This window comes from Cydia amplana, chromosome 19 (genome assembly GCF_948474715.1).
Source record: "Cydia amplana chromosome 19, ilCydAmpl1.1, whole genome shotgun sequence".
Lineage (NCBI taxonomy): Eukaryota > Metazoa > Arthropoda > Insecta > Lepidoptera > Tortricidae > Cydia > Cydia amplana.
In genome coordinates, this window is record NC_086087.1 from 4,085,701 (window position 1) to 4,105,429 (window position 19,729).

General features: G+C 42.3%; 1 protein-coding gene across 1 annotated transcript; it reads right to left on the reverse strand.

Annotated features, from left to right (window-relative positions):
• Positions 1-310: 310 nt before the first annotated feature.
• On the reverse strand, positions 311-19,176 carry LOC134657215 (eukaryotic translation initiation factor 3 subunit A). The gene is made up of 15 exons (XM_063512778.1): positions 18,984-19,176; positions 18,535-18,763; positions 17,917-18,091; positions 13,354-13,542; positions 11,572-11,680; positions 10,055-10,259; positions 8,213-8,379; positions 6,385-6,522; positions 5,759-5,963; positions 5,256-5,355; positions 4,333-4,562; positions 3,308-3,500; positions 1,956-2,060; positions 1,541-1,670; positions 311-663 (listed from the first exon to the last, which is right to left on the reverse strand). The coding sequence occupies exons 1-15, from the start codon at positions 19,033-19,035 to the stop codon at positions 326-328; spliced, it is 2,565 nt and encodes an 854-aa protein (XP_063368848.1). The 5' UTR covers positions 19,036-19,176; the 3' UTR covers positions 311-325.
• Between the last annotated feature and the right edge of the window lie 553 nt (positions 19,177-19,729).

Below are 19,729 nucleotides of genomic sequence, written 5' to 3' on the forward strand. Positions count from 1 at the left end.
GCCAGCTTGTCCGCGAAGGCCTCGAGCCGCTGCCGGTGCTAGTACAGCCCCGGGTGTAGACACTCACCTCCTGCCGGCGCTGCTCGGCGCGCTGCTGCGCTCGCTCCTGGCGGCGCTTGGTGCGCTCGGCGGCCAGCTTGTCCGCGAAGGCCTCGAGCCGCTGCCGGTGCTAGTACAGCCCCGGGTGTAGACACTCACCTCCTGCCGGCGCTGCTCGGCGCGCTGCTGCGCTCGCTCCTGGCGGCGCTTGGTGCGCTCGGCGGCCAGCTTGTCCGCGAAGGCCTCGAGCCGCTGCCGGTGCTAGTACAGCCCCGGGTGTAGACACTCACCTCCTGCCGGCGCTGCTCGGCGCGCTGCTGCGCTCGCTCCTGGCGGCGCTTGGTGCGCTCGGCGGCCAGCTTGTCCGCGAAGGCCTCGAGCCGCTGCCGGTGCTAGTACAGCCCCGGGTGTAGACACTCACCTCCTGCCGGCGCTGCTCGGCGCGCTGCTGCGCTCGCTCCTGGCGGCGCTTGGTGCGCTCGGCGGCCAGCTTGTCCGCGAAGGCCTCGAGCCGCTGCCGGTGCGCGGCGCCGCGCTCGGCCGACAGCCGCGACACGAACTCGTCGCGGTGCGCGTGCATGCGCGACAGCCGCTCGGCGGTGGCCACGTCGCGGGTGCGCGCCTCTGCACATAGTACGGGGAGTCAGAGGCTAGCTAACGTGAGGCCCATATCACACACAGAAGATGTGAGATTCGAAGCTTTAAACTGCCTCAGTTTCCTGGACATATTTCTGACAATTGGTATTAGCAATTCCGATTACGTGAAAAATTCAAGGACCGAATACATACTTAAACATTATTTTCTTTTAACCAATAATCACAAACTTACTAAACTTGTGCAGGCTAAAATAACACAGAACGCCAAGAAACGTCCTGTCGCGTCTAGCCGACATAATGATTTACCTCCGAGGCCTACCACTGCGTAACAATGGCAACATTAGCAGTGGGATTTATTCGGAGGCCGCAATAAGTGAAAACCCAACCCATTGAGTGACCAATTACTTTTTTTAATACCAGGAAATTGTGTACCGGGTAATATTCAAAGCTGCGTATGGAGAAAAGATAACTGTCAGTGATATGTGTCAGATACGTCATGTGGTCCGTTTTTAAGTCAAACACGTATGGAGGGTAGAGATAAGGTAAACAATCCCTGGGAGAACTGTTGCTAAAGTGTCTAGCTGGCAGCTGTAAATAATAGTTCGAAATCTCTCCGATGGCGCCAGCGTAGCACAACGACAAAATTGGACGTGATTGACGGAGTGAAGTGCGCTGTCAGTGATTTGATATTTTTTATCAAATATTTGTTCGCAATGTATTGTGGGCGAATCACCAACCACCACCTATTTAAGGTTTCTAGATGGTCACTTTTCAGACACAGATTGTTCTCCTTACCTCTACCCATAGAAAAACAATTTATTAAAACAGAGATTAAATAACAATATAAATAAATACCCTCCATACACAAACGGTTGTATAAGTAGTCTGACAAGTGTCAACTTACCGATAAGTTGTTGTATGCGTTCCTTCTCCTGCTGCTCCCAGAAGGCCTTATCCTGGACCTGCTTCTCTTCCAGACTCTTCTGCAGCAGAGGGATCTCCTCCAGACGCTTGGCGCGCTCGAAATAATCCACCTATCACGACAAACATTAGCACAGAATAAATAATAGTACTAGGTATAGAAGACTCACTCTCTAACAAAACGCGTCTGTTACGATCAGCACAGATATGGCCGCTAGGTGGCGACAGCGCCACGCGCAGCTTATGGCTAACCACCAAAATTAGTGTGGGACGGATGTACTTGTAGGTACTTGTTGCGACGCGACGAAATCGCGGAGTGAGCCACGCCTGGTAAGTGTCACATTTATGAAAACATAAATCAAAAGGTCAAAAGGCTAACCGAGTAGTAATGTGGTTACCTTTTTCTCTTGCGACTTGAGCCGGGCCTGCAGCTCTCGGCGCTCCTTCATCAGCTCTTCGGCCTCGCGCTGGGCGATCGCTTCCGCGTCCATTTTCTTCAGCACCTGAGTTTCAATATTGCGATGTTAATTATAAGTGATGGCATTATTAATTGTAGTTTTATAATAAAATACTTATATAATAAAACCTATAATTGGCTCTGTAATGCTATTTAAAATGTTAAACAAATATTTCATAGCTGTTGGAATTCCTTGTAAATAAATAAAAATGAAATAAATTATGCGTTTTCTGTGATGGGAGAAATTTATGTCCTAACATAATTAAAAAGAAAAAGCTTGGAGTTAAACCTTGAGAAGATCCAGCATTAGAAATTGGGCAAGAGTAAATTATTCTTCAAAACAAAAACAATTTACATTATTATCGAGATATATATTGTTTCGTTTCAATGTAGAATTATTACTATATTTCTTGGTGTACTTTCTTGTAATTTTCCCAACCAAGTCAACATTATATTGGAAATGTTATGTGAGATGTGGTTTCCTACTTCATTTAATGTTAACTTTACCTTCAGTTTACTTACTTATAGTTCGTTTTTTTTAGCATTAGAAAGAACTTGCAAGAAGGTAAGCGATCTACACAAGTCTTTTAATTGATGTGGAACAGGTCGGTACAGGAACGTCTTATGTATGCTATATATTCGCGATTCATGTCAACATCCCTATTTAGTCATTAACCAAAAAAACCTATTAGAAATGAGCAATCAAGCGTGAGTGGGACTTAATATACGGAACCCTTGGAACGCGAGTCCGACTCGCACTTGGCCGGTTTTTTAAAATAAAAATTACTAAAATGTAATATTTGACGTTTTTTATGGTACTATCTTGACATCCGCATCCGCATCCGCGGATGTCAAAAAATCGGCATCCGCAACATCCCTGGTTTACTCCGTCACATTTTATCGGGACTTAAAAAAACGAAATAATGTTGACCCACTTACATTACAAAATTTAAAAAAATGGCAACTCATTGAGAAATGTGCGTGTCTCTACGTGGCCATTCCTGATCGTCTAGCATATGAGTTGAGTTCTCGCGGGCGAGAATGCAACTCATGCTAGCAGGTCTGAAGCATGTCTGTCTGTCCTCCGTGTGTGTATATCTAGTGTGTGTGTGTGTGTGTGTGTGTGTGTGTGTGTGTACCTCCTCGTCCAGCTTGGATAGCACGCGCTTGCCGACGTCGCTCTGCGAGATGTGCGCGATCCTCTCGCGCAGATGTCGCTCGCGCACGGCGGCCATCTCTGACGCGTGGCGGCGCTTCTCGCGCTCCTCGGTGTGTGTGTGTGTGTGTGTGTACCTCCTCGTCCAGCTTGGACAGCACGCGCTTGCCGACGTCGCTCTGCGAGATGTGCGCGATCCTCTCGCGCAGATGTCGCTCGCGCACGGCGGCCATCTCTGACGCGTGGCGGCGCTTCTCGCGCTCCTCGCGCTCGGCCTCCTGGCGGCGCGCCTCGGCCGCGGCCGCGATGCGGAGCTGCTCTTCCTGACGCCTGAACAATTATTCGTTAAATAAAATAATCCGTTTAAATAGTATTTTTTTACGTGAATAACTATCGCGGTAGCCGAAGGCAATAATTAATTAAAAATACTAAGTCATGGTGGATGCTTACAGATAGCTCAGAAACCTATGATTATAGCGAAAATAACTACTTATACTACTTAAACCCACTCCGGCGCCGTGGTGGAATGACATCGATTCCAGAGCGCTCACGAATGGCAAGAGGGTGAAACGCCGGAGTAGGTTTAGTAGGTAGGGCCAAATTCTCCCCATTGTATTTCATGAATTTATTTAATGTTATGCTTTTACTGTATGTATTCAAACACAATTGACATTGTTTATGAATAAATATCTTGTATCTTGAACAGTGCACTGTAATTTGGACAATTGAAAGGACGAGCTTTGAGTACCACTCCTTTGCCTTTCTCTCACCCCTACACATTAGTCACACCCACTCCATAAAAAAAAAACCGGCCAAGTGCGAGGTCGGACTCGCGCACGGAGGGTTCCGCACCATCAACAAAAAATAGAGCAAAACAAGCAAAAAAACGGTCACCCATCCAAGTACTGACCCCGCCCGACGTTGCTTAACTTCGGTCAAAAATCACGTTTGTTGTATGGGAGCCCCACTTAAATCTTTATTTTATTCTGTTTTTAGTATTTGTTGTTATAGCGGCAACAGAAATACATCATCTGTGAAAATTTCAACTGTCTAGCTATCACGGTTCGTGAGATACAGCCTGGTGACGGACGGCGAAGTCTTAGTAATAGGGTCCCGTTTTCACCCTTTGGGTACGGAATCCTAAAAAGAAAAAAAAAGTTACCTGAGTTCCTCCTCCTCGCGCACGGTGTTGAGCCGCTCGATGTACTCCTTGCGCTCCTCGATGATCTTGTGGCGCTGCAGCACGCGCTGGTGCTCGGCGTGCTTGTGCTCGTGGTAGTGCTGCACCATGTGCGCGCGCGCGCGCTCGCGCTCGGCGCGCCGCCGCGCGGGGAGCAGCGTCTGCACGGCGCGGGACAGCACCTCCGCCGCGCGGACCAGCTGCTCGCGGACCTGCGAGATTACATATAGTTGGTCAAACCAATTTGTCACTCAGTACGAACCAGGAAAACTTACATCCTTTTCTTTTGGGTGCTAGTACTAGTGTAAAACAGAAATAGTATGATTCTCTCTGTCTATGTTTGAAATGAGACAGTCCTTTGACAATATAGTTTGTCAAAATAGGTCAAAATTCGTCTAGAGATCTAGACAATAATTTGACTAAATAGGTGTATCTGTACAACTCAAATTCCTACTCTTAGCACTACTTGCACCAATTGCGATTTTGTATGATACAATTTGTGTGGGTAGTTATTAAGAAATAGTCAGGTAAATCATATTTTAAGTTTTGTCTCTTCCCTATTCACCCCAGCCTTCCCTATTCACCCTGTTCGATGGTAGCTTCTTAAAATCCAAACTGCTATTTTTACTTAGACTGGCTCCATAGTCTATAAGTAAATCTGAGGGCTAGGTAAAAAAAAAATGTAATGTAGTGTGCGTTACGCCACGCACACTCTTACGTAGCCTTATTATTCAGCACGAGGCCGCACTGGCGGGGTCGCCATGTGGTGTGGGACGTTAATTAAGACAACCAATCGGTTATAAGTATGTCTTTATTCTGGATAATGTTCCTAAGTGCTAGCGTATATATAATAATAAGGCTACGTAAGTGTGCGTGGCGTAACGCACACTACAGTAATTTCCTACCTCCTCAGCGGGCGTGGCCTGCAGGATGGCGCCGCCGCAGGCCTCGTCGGCGGCCGAGCACCACTCGCCGCCACCAGCTTCCACGCCAAAGTGCACGCACCTAAACAATAATCATTTATTTTAATTAGCTATCCTAGCTTTTAAATCACCGGCCGTGTGTTTAGTCCATTGTCTTATATTTGTTTCTATTGCAGATGGAATCCGGTTGTACCAACCAAAATTTAGGGCCCATTTAGACGGTGCGAGAACTCGCAGGCGAGTTTCATTACATTGCGTTATTTGATCGGTCGGCTGAGTTGATGTAACCGCCCGCAATGTAACTAAAATCGTATACGAGTTCGCGCGCCGTCTAAATGAGTCTTAACAGACTGATCAACATCACTCGGCAGTGAACTTTGCAACTTTCCATACAATAAAATTTTGCGAAAGTTTGGATGGTGATAGGCAGTTTGTTGCAAGTGTTGCAATTGTAACCAACCCTTATTGGAAGTAATAAGGTTTACTTGTTGGCGTGGTCGACGCGGATCTGCATGTCGTTGTGGCGCACGCAGTCCACCAGCAGGCGCTCCAGGTGGAACAGGTCGTCGGTGGCGGCCAGCTGCAGCAGGCGCGGGAACTGCACGCAGGCGTAGCACTGGGCTACTTGGCGGACGAGCCGCACTAGCGCCACGTCGTTTAGGGCGTTCGTGTATTGCACCAGTGGGGAGTCTGTTGGAAAGAAAAATTATGACCCACTTGTTAGGAATTTCTACTTTAAGGACCAATCACATGGGATCTTAAAGCAGGGTATGTGACGAACAACGAATATTCCATCAATATTTTAAAAAAGAAATCTCGCACTTTAAAAAACCGCGCGGCCAAGTGCGAGTCGGACTCGCGTTCAAAGGGTTCCCTGCATTAAGTCTGACTCACGCTTGACTGCACATTTCTAATAGGGTTTTCCTGTCATCTATAGGTAAAAACCTAGTAGTTTCGGAGATAAAGGAGGGGGGGGGGGGGGTAATGGTCAGACAGACAGACGCACGAGTGATCCTATAAATAAGGGTTCCGTTTCCTTTTGAGGCAAGTGCCTAACTCCTCCGGTTTAAAGTTCCTTACACATTAAACTTAAAATTGTGTTGTTACTCACTCGGCTCCTCCTGCAGGGCCTTGATGACCCCCTTGACGTTGTGGCAGATGGTCAGCGGGTCGAACTCGACCTCGAGCCAGGCATACAGCTGCTGCAGCTGCGGAGACGCCAGTCCCACCACGTTGAGACGGACCACATCTTAGAACAAAACACAAATGTGTTTTATTTAGATTTTCAGGAAAAATATGGGTCAATGGGACCTGGTGAAGTGGCGATGATACCTAATGTGATGTGGTGATGATAATTAAATGCTTGAATGGCAATGTTGTCGATATTTTTACAAGGAAGTACATGTAAAGTGTTTTTAAATTATCATGATCACGAGGTCATTGAATAATTTTACGGTTTATACTCACTTGTTTTAAGAGTGACTTAAAACAAGTGAGTACGCAACGCCACGCGCGACGGAGTACGCGATACACCGCCGTCGTGAACGCTGCTCGCACTATTAGTGCTTGAGAAAGGAGACCTAGGCTCTCCGAAACATGTCGCGCGAGTGACTTAAAACAAGTGAGTCTAAACCGTAAAATTATTCAATGTTAGTATGTCTCACAACAGTTTAAATTCGATCACGAGGTCACTTCACAGGAGTCCACTATATATAAATCAGACATTTTGAAAAAAATAATAATGCATGGTTGGGAACTTCTAACATGGATGGTTTAGTCATAACACTTAAGACTCAATTTGAAAGATTTCCACTGGTCCAACTTAGGACTAATTATTACTGAGATGTCATACAATAAAACCCTTCATTCTGATAATTATCAAGCAGATCTCTAGTATTAACTCACATTTATAGACGGGTCTATCGCGAATTTATTTTATTATCTTCATTTACCGACGTTTCGACACAGATTTCACTGGTCGTGTTCGCGGCGGCGATGGTGAGTTAATATGTGTTCAAAACGCGAAAGTTTTAAATATTAGTTTAAGGGTCGGTTGCACCAAACTGTTCGTCATCGTTAAAGAGTTCGCTAAATTTTATTGTATGGAAAGTTTCATAGTAAACCGCCGCGGCGCGCCGGGTGACGTTGATCAGTCTGTCAAGTGCGGATGGTGCAATTGGCACTAAGTGTAAGGCCTGAGTGGACGCTCTGAGCGGAGCGTTCGGCGGGGCGTGCAGCGTGGCGTCGGGCTTATAAATAATTTGAGCAGCGTGCACTAAGGCCGCTCCTATACGCTTGCATTTGTTTAACATGCACGCCGCACGCCCCGCCCCGCTGCACGCCCAACTCGAGCGTCCACTCAGGCCTTAAGCTTTGGATTCCTCCGAAAACGGTGCCGTTATATGACGGCCGCTATATAGCGTTGAATGACGTCACTAGAACGTTGTCTATGTAAACAAGATGGCGCGGTTTCCTAGACGGCGTTGATTGTCAACGTAACGTAAAAAAGCGGTGCCGTCATTTGGAAGACGGCCGTCATGACGGCGTCGATAGTTTCGTGAACGTTTTATTAGATAGCAGTGACGCCATTTTGAATAAATGACACAAGATTTGAATAAATTATTCCGTACTACGATTATTTTCCTCTTCTGATGATATTTCATCCTCCAAGTAAATTATAGATGGTCAAGCAAATCATGTCAGTAGAAAAAGGCGCGAAATTCAAATATTCTATGGGACGATACCCCTTCGCGCCTACATTTTTCAAATTTGCCGCTTTGACCTTGGTGGCTGACGGTGTGTTATGACGCCGTGGTACTTTCCACATGTCACCGTAAAGACGGCCGTCTTTTTGCCGCCGCTATATGACGGCACCGCTTTCGGAGGAATCCAAAGCTTTACACTAAGACTTGAAAGAATAAAACTGCAATTTGTTATACCTTTAAGCAGGCTGGTCCTGGTGGGCGGCTGGGCAAGGCCGAGCAGCACGGCGAGGCGCTGCGCCTTCTCGACGGGGCTCTTGTCCGTCTCCACGAACCGGTCGAACTCGGGGTGCAGCGAGGGCAGCGGCACGGACAGCACGGCCACTAGCACGCGGCACGCCATTCTGGTAAACAAATGAGATTGTTAGTGTAAGGCCTGAGTGGACGCTCGAAGCGGAGCGTTCGGCGGGGCGTGCAGCGTGGCGTCGGGCTCACAAGTGCTTTGAGCAGCGTGCACTAAGGCCGCTCCTATACGCTTGCATTTGTTTAACATGCACGCCGCACGCCCCGCCCCGCTGCACGCCCAACTCGAGCGTCCACTCGGGCCTTACACTTACAGTTGCTCAGCCAGCCTATTATGGATAGCTTTATCCATCTTTATCCACGTGATAAAATAACTGTCACTGTTTAACACCGTGGGAAAGAAAGTGACGGACACCGTTTTATCACGCTGTCACGTAGACAAGAACGACCATCATATCCGTACTGGACTGTCTCATTTCAAACATAAACGATCATACTGTTTTTAAGCTTAGAATAAATTTAAAAGTGGAAAAATTACTGTCTTGGGTGAGATTTTAACTCACGGCCTCTGGATCGATACTCCAGCGCGCTGGCATCTGAGCCACCAAGACCTCATCCATAGCCAGCAAATCTTTCCACCATATGGGTCAAAGGGACCCGAGCGACATCTACCGTAAGAGCGTTACACTTCTTGAACGGCTACCGGAGTTCCAAGTCATTCACAGACGTTTCTGCTTGTTAAAAAATTTAAATTTCATACTGTCTTTGTCTTACGCTAGCAGTCTTACACCCAAAAATAGGGATGAGTATAATTTTCCTGGCCTGCAGCGATTGCTCGACGCGTACTGAGTACTTAATAATAAGTTTGAGTCCAACAATAGTTATGGTTTGGCCATAACTTTTCTCACTAGACTCTGTGCTGAAAGAGAAGAGTCGTGGAATGTATAGGGCCCAATACATTCCAAGACTCTTCTCTTTCCGAACAGACTCTATGAAAAACGTGAAATAGACATCTTTGTTTCATCTTTCTACATTTTTCAAAATTTTCAATCTGAATTTTCTTGTTTGAAATGATTTGAATCACAATCAATTTACACCTGATACAGCAAGCTGATACTGCCAGGGTCAATAGTTTTTGGTAGATATTTTAGACACTCCTATCCTATACCAGGGATGTAACGGATGTGGTTTTATCGGAACCGAAAGCAGAACCAGATGTTTTAAATTTAGTTTATCGGAACCAGAAACGGAATCGGAACCGAAAACGGAACCGGAACCAGAACCGGAGCCTGAGTCAGTACTATCAGTAGGTATACATTACACAACACAACACATACGAATAGGTACTTATTTTAAATTCAAAAATACGGATAAACCAGAACATCTAATTACTGCAGCACGTGGCAAGCGGGGCTATGAGCGAATGACTGGTATAAACCTGTTTGTTTTTGATGTACACCGCTCATCCGATATAAGTAACTTCCGTTTCAAAAGTAACGGAACCGGAACAGAAACGGATGTGTAATACCAAACGGAAGTTCCGACTTAACGGAAACGGAAACGCAGCTCCGTAACATCCCTGTCCTATACTATTGCAGCCAGTGTTGGCCGAAAGTTAATGCGAATTGAAAATGTTGGCCATTAACCATTATAAATTGAACCTTAAACCGTATCGGACGATTATAGTTTACGATTCAATTTATAATGGTTAATGGCCAGCATTTTCAATTTGCATTAACTTTCGGCCAACACTGATTGCAGCTGACATGTACTCACTTCTGCAGCTCCTCCTGGGTGATGTTCTTCTTCATCTCTCGGGACAGCTGAAACAACTTGAGCAGAGCCGCGGCGTGGAACAGGCAGTGGCCGGCCTTCCAGAACACCAGGGCCAGCTTGCCGTAGTAGTTGGCCATGGTCTTGGCCACGGGGGTCTTCTTGGACATGTTCATCAGGCTGTGTATGTCCTCAATTGCCTTGTAAGCTTCCTATTAGGGGATAGAGTATTTTAAATAAACATCAATTAAAAAGGATCAAGTATTGTTCAAATAAATATTATCGCTACTTTACTGCTGCTGTAATTAATGCTTATTGCCCTTATAGGGTGGTTGACTGTCAGGTCAAATCAAGTTCTTTTTTTTTTCTCGAACTGTCGGAACGGTTAGATACTAGTGTATATGAAACGCACACACGACGTCACGTTCAAATTAAATTCTCCTTCTACATTTAGTTATAATTAAACATATATATATTTATACAGTCAACAAACCTATTGGACTTATGTGCTTATTGTGTCTTTTTTCTTTTTCCTTGTTTGTTTTATTTTGTTACTGTGTTTTGCGACAATAAATGACTTTTTATTTATTTATAATTTACAGTCTTAGTCATGCCAAGTTAAAAAGTTTAAGATGCTTGACTGTTAATTAACAAGTCATCAACATCTTGTATGGACTTTATTGCACTAAAATAAGACCCATTGATGAGACATTTTAACCTTTTAACCGCCATAGAATACGTCATCGAGCGTGCTCGGGTCGCCGGGGGGTACGAAGTTACACGAAGTTTTGTCTTATTTATCAGACAGCGGCGAAATGAGCTCGATTTTGTATGTCCTATATATCAGTCTACGGCGGTTAAGAGGTTAAGGACTGAATACACCTTCAAGTGTACTCTTTTTTGGACTCTTCATAAAGTGACAACTTTATTTTTATTTTACTTTATTAGGTACACTAAACAGACATCGTACAATATCATGGGTAATACAATTGTTGTACATTATGGCTTAAATCTAGCACGAGATCCAAAACAAGTGTACACAGCATGTTTTACAATTTAGCGGAAATATTACAAACTAATTAACACCATATTATAGCTACAGTGAAAAATATCAGAGAATAAAAAACTATCTAAACATTACAATATAACGAGTAACGAACTTTACATATAAAGACTATTAAACATCACAAATGAAACAAACTTAGAGGATTAAGGCAGATGTACTACTATTGATTATCATCTTCTTTTGTCAGGCCGCGGACTCGACGCACGCAGCGCGCGGCTGACGCGCCGCCCGCCGCCGCGTCACGTGCGTCCAGTCCGCGGCCCCAAGTTTAAGGGCCAGTTGCACCAACCACATCTGACAGACTGATCAACGTCAGCCGGCGCGCCCCGGCGCTTTACTATGAAACTTTCCGTACATAAAAATTTAGCGAACTCTTTAACGATGACTGAAGTTTGGTGCAACCGACCCTAATACTGTAAAAATATGGCAAACAGCTGGTGTAGAATTGTATCACTTGCCTGCCACAGCTCCATCTGAATGGCGCTGTCCAACTGGAACAGCCTGGTCTCCAGGTTGAGCTGCTGCGTCTCCGGCTTGGAGATGCTCACATTGCCGGTTTGCACCTGGAATAATGGCAATTGTTAGTATATTTGGAATACTAGTAACAAACAAAAATTGAACATAAATAATTTATTTATTTTATTAATTCATTTGTGCAGGCATAAATTAACACAGAACGCCAGTGCGGCGCCCTGTCACAGGGCGGACACGCCATACATCAAAAATGATTTGCGTTTATATGTGTGCGCGGCACGTCTGTACACGCGTCATTGTGTATCTGACGGACTTCTGGCATGCTCTCAGTAGAGCGACTTACGCACACATTCATGTCGCGGCCAGTCGCGGACGATGTTTCTGTATGATAATACTATTACTTTATTCTGTGGCCCTGTCGCATCTAGCCAACAGAATGATGTGCCTCCGATGCCTTTTTAGGGTTCCGTACCCAAAGGGTAAAAAACGGAACCCTTATAGATTCGTCATGTCTGTCTGTCTGTCTGTCCGTCTGTCCGTCTGTCCGTCTGTCTGTCCGTCCGTATGTCACAGCCACTTTTCTCCGAAACTATAAGAACTATACTGTTGAAACTTGGTAAGTAGATGTATTCTGTGAACCGCATTAAGATTTTCACACAAAAATAGAAAAAAAACAATAAATTTTTGGGGTTCCCCATACTTCGAACTGAAACTCAAAAATTTTTTTTTCATCAAACCCATACGTGTGGGGTATCTATGGATAGGTCTTCAAAAATGATATTGAGGTTTCTAATATCATTTTTTTCTAAACTGAATAGTTTGCGCGAGAGACACTTCCAAAGTGGTAAAATGTGTGTCCCCCCCCCTGTAACTTCTAAAATAAGAGAATGATAAAACTAAAAAAAATATATGATGTACATTACCATGTAAACTTCCACCGAAAATTGGTTTGAACGAGATCTAGTAAGTAGTTTTTTTTTTATACGTCATAAATCGCCTAAATACGGAACCCTTCATGGGCGAGTCCGACTCGCACTTGGCCGCTTTTTTTTTAACGTACCATGTCGCAACAACAGAGATATTACGAATGGGATTTATTTCGGAGGCAGCTGTATGTACAGTAAGCTGGATAGTAACTTGTTTGCAGATGTTCAGTTATCTTTGCACTTTAGTGTTATTTTATTTTGATTTTCTCGTTTGAACCACCTTGACTGTGCTAAGGGGCTCTAACTTTCGTAAATAGGGCCATGCGCGCGATATGGTGAAGGTTTTCAATGGAGGGCGTTAGTAATACTAGTGATTTCACTTATCGAGTTATTAAGTGTAAGGCCTGAGTGGACGCTCGAGTTGGGCGTGCAGCGGGGCGGGGCGTGCGGCGTGCATGTTAAACAAATGAAAACGTATAGGAGCAGCCTTAGTGCACGCTGCACAAATTACTCCTGACCCCGACGCCACGCTGCACGCCCCGCCGAACGCTCCGCTTCGAGCGTCTACTCAGGCCTTACACTAAGACCTACTCTATAAAATTTCGAATACCATTTATTCCATGTCCCATATAAGTTATACAGTATATTACAATGATAAAAGCCTTAAAAACTACTACATTCAAAGATAAATCACTTAACATAATAAAACTAATAGGCAATTAATCAAATAACCCGAGTCATTCCAGGCGCAAAAGTTCCCAACACGCTTGCTGCGTTTCCGCGTTGAATTGCACCAGGAATGACCCGGAGCGGGGACTCTATAGAGAGCTACTTACGGTGGGCTTGCAGATATCCTCCAAATGCTTCCTCAGCTTGTCGCAGAGCTTCCTGAACTCGGTCTTGCGCGAGTACTTCAGGCAGAACTGGAACGCCATGCGCGCGATGTCGTGGTACAGGGTCTCCACATGCGCGTTCGTGCGGAGCAGCTCCAAGCACTGGCAGTAGGACTCCCATAGGAATTTCACCTGGTGAATGACAAAGTTATTTAAAAATTGCGGTGATTTAACTAATAAATAAGGCAGTCTTTTGATTTGGTCATACAACAAGCAGACACTTTCTCGTGTGCATAGCTGAAATAAATTCTTTTAGTTTTAATTTTTAACAAGCAGAAACGTCTGCGAACGATGCTATTACGCTTAGAATTAATTTAAAAGTGGAAATATTACTGTCTTGGGTGAGACTTGAACTCACGGCCTCTGGATTCTAAGCGTAAATTATTTTAGGCTTCTTGTCTCTTTTCTGATCTATTTATCCTACAAAGTTGTTTTGTGTACTAAAAGTGTTAAAAAGATGTAATCGTCTCTCGGTAGATGTCGCTATACGCCACCCCAAAGACGTGTATGCATGACAGGCGGGAAGGAATGGAAAAATTCGCAAGATTCTGGTGGGCTTCCGTAGCTCAATTGGCAGAGCTAACGCACGGATTACGGAGGTTGCGGGTTCAAGTCCTGCCGGAAGCGTAATTTTTCCATTTATCCCTTTAATATAAAATTTGGAATATCGCTCGCAGACGTAATCTGCATGTTTAAAAAATTAATGTAGTCTTCTAAATATTTACCAGTCAACTAAAAAATTAAAGATTATTTTGTAGAGACATAAATTAACCCAGAATACAAAATAGTGGTGCATTCTGCAGCGTGTAGTCCATATTTGCTGTGCCTCTGAGGCCTACCATCTCATAACAATGGAATTATTAGAAATGGGATTTAATTCAGAGGCATTCTACACTGGAACCAAATATAACGTGAGAGTCAGAATGGCGGGTGTATGTAAATAAAATTAAACAAAAAGCATACCATATTTTAGTACCTAATTTGTACTATTTGGTACCTCATATAAAAAAATTAGTACCTCACGGTATTTAAAGTTATCAGCAAAAAACGTTACACCCGCCAACCTGACAGTCAGAATGGCGGGTGTATTTTATTACGCTATGATCCCGCGATTATTGATAAATTCTATAAAAGCCAAATTTTAGTACCTTTTTAGTACTTTCATATTCAATTATAAATTGAGCCATTTTATTTGTGGTTTCCGAGTTATACTCATTTTACACTTTGCATTGCTATTAAAAAAATTCAGGCGCTTTAATTTTTCACCGTATCGATATCGTTTTTAAGAAAAAACGCTACGCTACAACTATTTTTATTACGCCAGGATTTAGTACCTTTCATGATTAATCTGTTACCCTTTCACGGTTAATCTGTTAGGTTCAATTAACTATGAAAATTACGTCTTACAAATGGCCAGGCGCCATGTCAAAGGATTCTTCCTAAGAAATTCCGCTCTTCATTGTGGCCTCATCTGTAGTGCGAACGATTTTAGTTTAGCTGACCGATTTTAGTCAACTAAAATACTCGCCACTCGACTAATATAGTCCGAACTAGGCTATAGTGTTTTTTTTTTCAAAAAACTGTTTAAGGCATAGTATGTAGGTACATGTACAGGCATAGGCTATCAGACTTTGGAACGTTCTCCCACTCTCTATCAGGTAAGCGCAGACCAAATTCACATTCAAGCGTACCTATGCTGCGCAAGCATTTCCTTGACAAACTTTCTTCTTCGTCAACTTAATGATTCACACTAGCTAGGTATACAGGTTGGCCAAAAAATAAGTGCATTTCCGTAGGGAGGTATATTAAGTATAGATATTAGATTAATAACCTATCGGTGTTTGACTGTTTTATATCGACTACTTTTTCAAATGTCGTTATTTTATCTAAATAAAAACGTGCAAGCCGTGTTTGTGCAAGATTTTCGTAATGTACCATTATAAATTTCATTACTGAACCCTATTAGCGCCTTTTGTGTCTTTAATTTTCCTTTAGAGCGGATGGAAATAAGTAAATATCTAAATAACGAAACTTAAAACCGAAATCAGGATCAAAATGGATGGAAATATATTTCTTATGCTCTGATAGAATGTTGTTCTAAAAGGTGTTGATGATACGTTTCTGCACTACGTACTACGTAGAGCATGTTACGTTAAGTTGCAAATAAGACTATGTTAAAGTTTTAACGATAAGCAATTGAAATTTGAGTTTAAATGGATTTGTTATAAAATTTTCATTCTGATATTTAACTCCCCATTCCATAAATAACGATACTTTTGCCTAAATTGTGAGGTAATTGTAATAAGTAAATATATAATTTTATACTTAATAAAACACGTATTTTACTTTCCTCGTATTCGAAATGAAAAGTAGAGTGTTTAACTCGAGTGAAAGGCATCATATCAGCCTCGGACTATTGGCGCTCTCACTGCGTTCGAGCACCAAACTACCTCGGCAGAAATGAGTGCCTTTCATCCCTTGGTTAACAATCTACTAGTAACACAACTTTGTTTTTATCATGAAATGGTGTTAAAAAAATACCGCTAAACATGTGCATCCTTAAAAAAGTTCAACAATAATTATTATTTTAAGTCGAGTGTGAAAATTATAATTTCTTGTAAAGATTAATAGAGTCTGTGCGGAAAGAGAAGAGTCGTGAAATGTATGGGCTGCCTTGAAAATGAAAATGAAAAAAATATTTATACTCGTATAATTATATGCCTTACATTCCACGACTCTTCTGCACAGACTCTATCGACTGGTCATATGATCAATATGATTATCATAATCCTGACTTACCATAATCATAATTGCATATAAAAGTGCCAAAACGCCGAGCATGACGTGCATGCCTATTTCTGTAAATTTAATTAATGTATAATACTTAGTGAACAAAAGCCACTAATAATTACAGCATTCGTTTATTTAATTTGATTTCAAATTGTTTAAGTATTTTCCTCGCGTTGGTGTGGAAAGAAATTGTGTTTCATTTGGTAGCAAAGTTTTTTTAAGCCTCATGCGTTGTTGTTGAAACCCTCGCAACTTTCAAGATTCCTGTACTTTAGAACCACGCGCTACGCTCATGGTTCTATTTTTGAAACTTTCACTTACTCGTGTATCAATATTAGCACGAGGATATTAAACAACAACTTTGCCCCTTGTAAAACAATTGCACATTAATGTGCCCAATAATAGGGCAGACATTAACGAAATAGAAATTGCTCAGGACGGATAGTTAGTGTATTATTATAAATATTATTATTTTTGTATCTCCTTGGATATCACGGGCCTATAATCCCGGTTTTTTGATAGGCTTGCGTGGGGACACAGATCCAACACGTAGAGGCCCCTTGGAGAGCTTTTATGTCATGTAGAACGCCTGCTGGAACCCGTTCACAGATGCAACAATAGACAGAGGCATTGGGACTATTGTAGAAAAAGAGAACAGTATACCGATCTATGGATTGAAGTTTGGGTGGACTATGAGACTGGGTTATTACAAAGACGTACGGACACCTGCCATAACAATGTGTTCACAAGTTATCGAGGCAAGTGGGGACTTGCCGCGCACTAGATGGGCCTATTATTTTTATTATTATAAGCCTATACAATTACAGTGTCCCACTGCTGGGCAAAGGCCTCCCCCCTCGATCTCCACTCTTCTTATTTGATTAATCACCATGTACCTACTTAAGAGTAGGTATTATGTACACAATTACATGCACAACGAAGAGCGGAATTTCTTCTTAGGAAGAATTCTTTGACATGGCGCCTGGCCATTTGTAAGACGTAATTTTCATAGTTAATTGAACCTAATAGATTAACCGTGAAAGGGTAACAGATTAATCATGAAAGGTACTAAATCCTGGCGTAATAAAAATAGTTGTAGCGTAGCGTTTTTTCTTAAAAACGATATCGATACGGTGAAGAATTAAAGCGCCTGAATTTTTTTAATAGCAACGCAAAGTGTAAAATGAGTATAACTCGGAAACCACAAATAAAATGGCTCAATTTATAACTGAATATGAAAGTACTAAAAAGGTACTAAAATTTGGCTTTTATAGAATTTATCAATAATCGCGGGATCATAGCGTAATAAAATACACCCGCCATTCTGACTGTCAGGTTGGCGGGTGTAACGTTTTTTGCTGATAACTTTAAATACCGTGAGGTACTAATTTTTTTATATGAGGTACCAAATAGTACAAATTAGGTACTAAAATATGGTATGCTTTTTGTTTAATTTTATTTACATACACCCGCCATTCTGACTCTCACAATATAACATGCCGATGGGCCCAGAAATTACTAAGTCAGATCTCTCTCACTTTGCCTATGCCAATAAGTGTTTGGCTTTAGTATAATAACAAACTGATTAAATATAACATTTGACATTGTCTATGGCTGACTGACTAGATTTTAGAGATTAGTATGACAATTTTCAGAGAAAAATGTCTCAAATAAAATTAAAATTAAATCATGGGTTTAAAATACTAAAATTCCTACCCATGGAGTAAGTATAGTCCTGTCAGAGCGGTCCTGTGCATCCTCCCCGGACACGGCACTTAGTAGGATGCTCTCAGGTGTAGCAAGATTGTCAAGATCATCAGTGTCGATAACAGCCTGTGTGGATTGCGCCCGGGCGGCCTCCGTTCTCTCTTCTGCCATTCGTAAATAACCTCTGGGGATGAAGAATGATTGTGTTACTTTTAAAATACATACTTTGTAAGGCATATGGTGAAGATTTAGTGATTATCAGTATCTTTGATAAAGAAAAAAATACTATATTGTAAACAAACTAAAATCCCTTGTGTATGTGCAGAAGGAAAGAGACCAAAATATTTTGGCACATAAGAAACAACAACAACATTCAACAAACAACATAAAACAAAACAACACAAAACTCTTGTTTTGTGCAAAAAAAACAGTAAACAGTATAGGTTTTTTAAATAATACACTGGTTATAGATGAATTTGGATAGCATTGAATTTACACTAATTCATTATTCATTGAATACATTACAATGTACTATGTTTACAAAATTACCTAATGCATACCTACAGGAAAATTACACCAATTTAGATGAGATAATGGAAATTTGGGCAAATCCATCCAGTAACTTACCTTATGACTTGCTCCAAAGATCCAACGTTCACCGACTGGAACATGTTCCGGTACTGAAACAGGCCTTCTTTGGCGATGTGGGACTTGCGGAGGTCCACGCACAGCTCCAGGTACTTGAACATAATCGGTTCCAGCACAGACTCCGACCAGTTGTAAGCCCATTTCTTGTTGCGGAAAACCTCTTGCAAGGTGTCCAGCGCCCGAGCAGGCTTGTTCAGGTCCATAAACTCTGTGAGAAGAGACGCCGAATAAATGCATTTTTAGTTTGGTTATGTTAATAACTATTTAAAAACAAATCCGTAATCAAGCACAAACTATGTCTTATTTGCTTTTAGATTTTCCACATATAACTAATTGTGTAGATTATGCGAAGAGGGTGGGTCTGTTACGAAATAAAGGTCAGAGATATAACGTGCAACGTGGTAAGCTTGCATGAAACTTTAACTCACCATTGGCCCGTTTGAGGGCATTTTCCGGTCTTTGACCGTATCGCGCCATCATTTAAACTGCACTTTTCACTTCATTAACACAATTTTGGGACTTTTCGTCTTGGTGAAAGGGAATAATTCGTAAATTATTCCTTTCCAAGTCACCGGCCTGACAGGCTGCAGGACAAAATGGCTGTCTTCGTATGTCAGTTCCTCCGTTTTCCTTTAGATGATTTCCGTGTAATTTCTTATGGTAATTTCAACCAATCACTAATTCCATTCGTCAAAAGCACTTGCTATCAACCAATAGAATAACGTGAAAAAAGCGCACTAGCTCCGCGTCATTTGACACCTAATTTTACGTAAATGGAAACCATGATGGAAACAGAAACAGAGTGACTTCCGGTTGCTTAAGGCACCCATGCACGAGACCACTCTTCTTTTTATAGATGGTCAAACCAATTTGTCAGTAAATAGGAACAAAAAAAACTATGCTCATCCTTTTCTTTTGGGTGCTAGTACTAGTGTAAGACAAAGATAGTATGACTCTCTCTGTCTATGTTTGAAATAAGACAGTCCTTTGACACACTATATTTCAAAGAATAAAAAATTGGTAAGTATATAAAAAAAATACTACTCATATTTTCATGTTTTGATAAATACATAAAATATCATATTATTGTTACATAGAATAATTTTTTGTACTTGCTCGGAATCACTCGGAATATTGTTCGGAATTCTTATCAATGTTTACCTTCCGTTGTGCA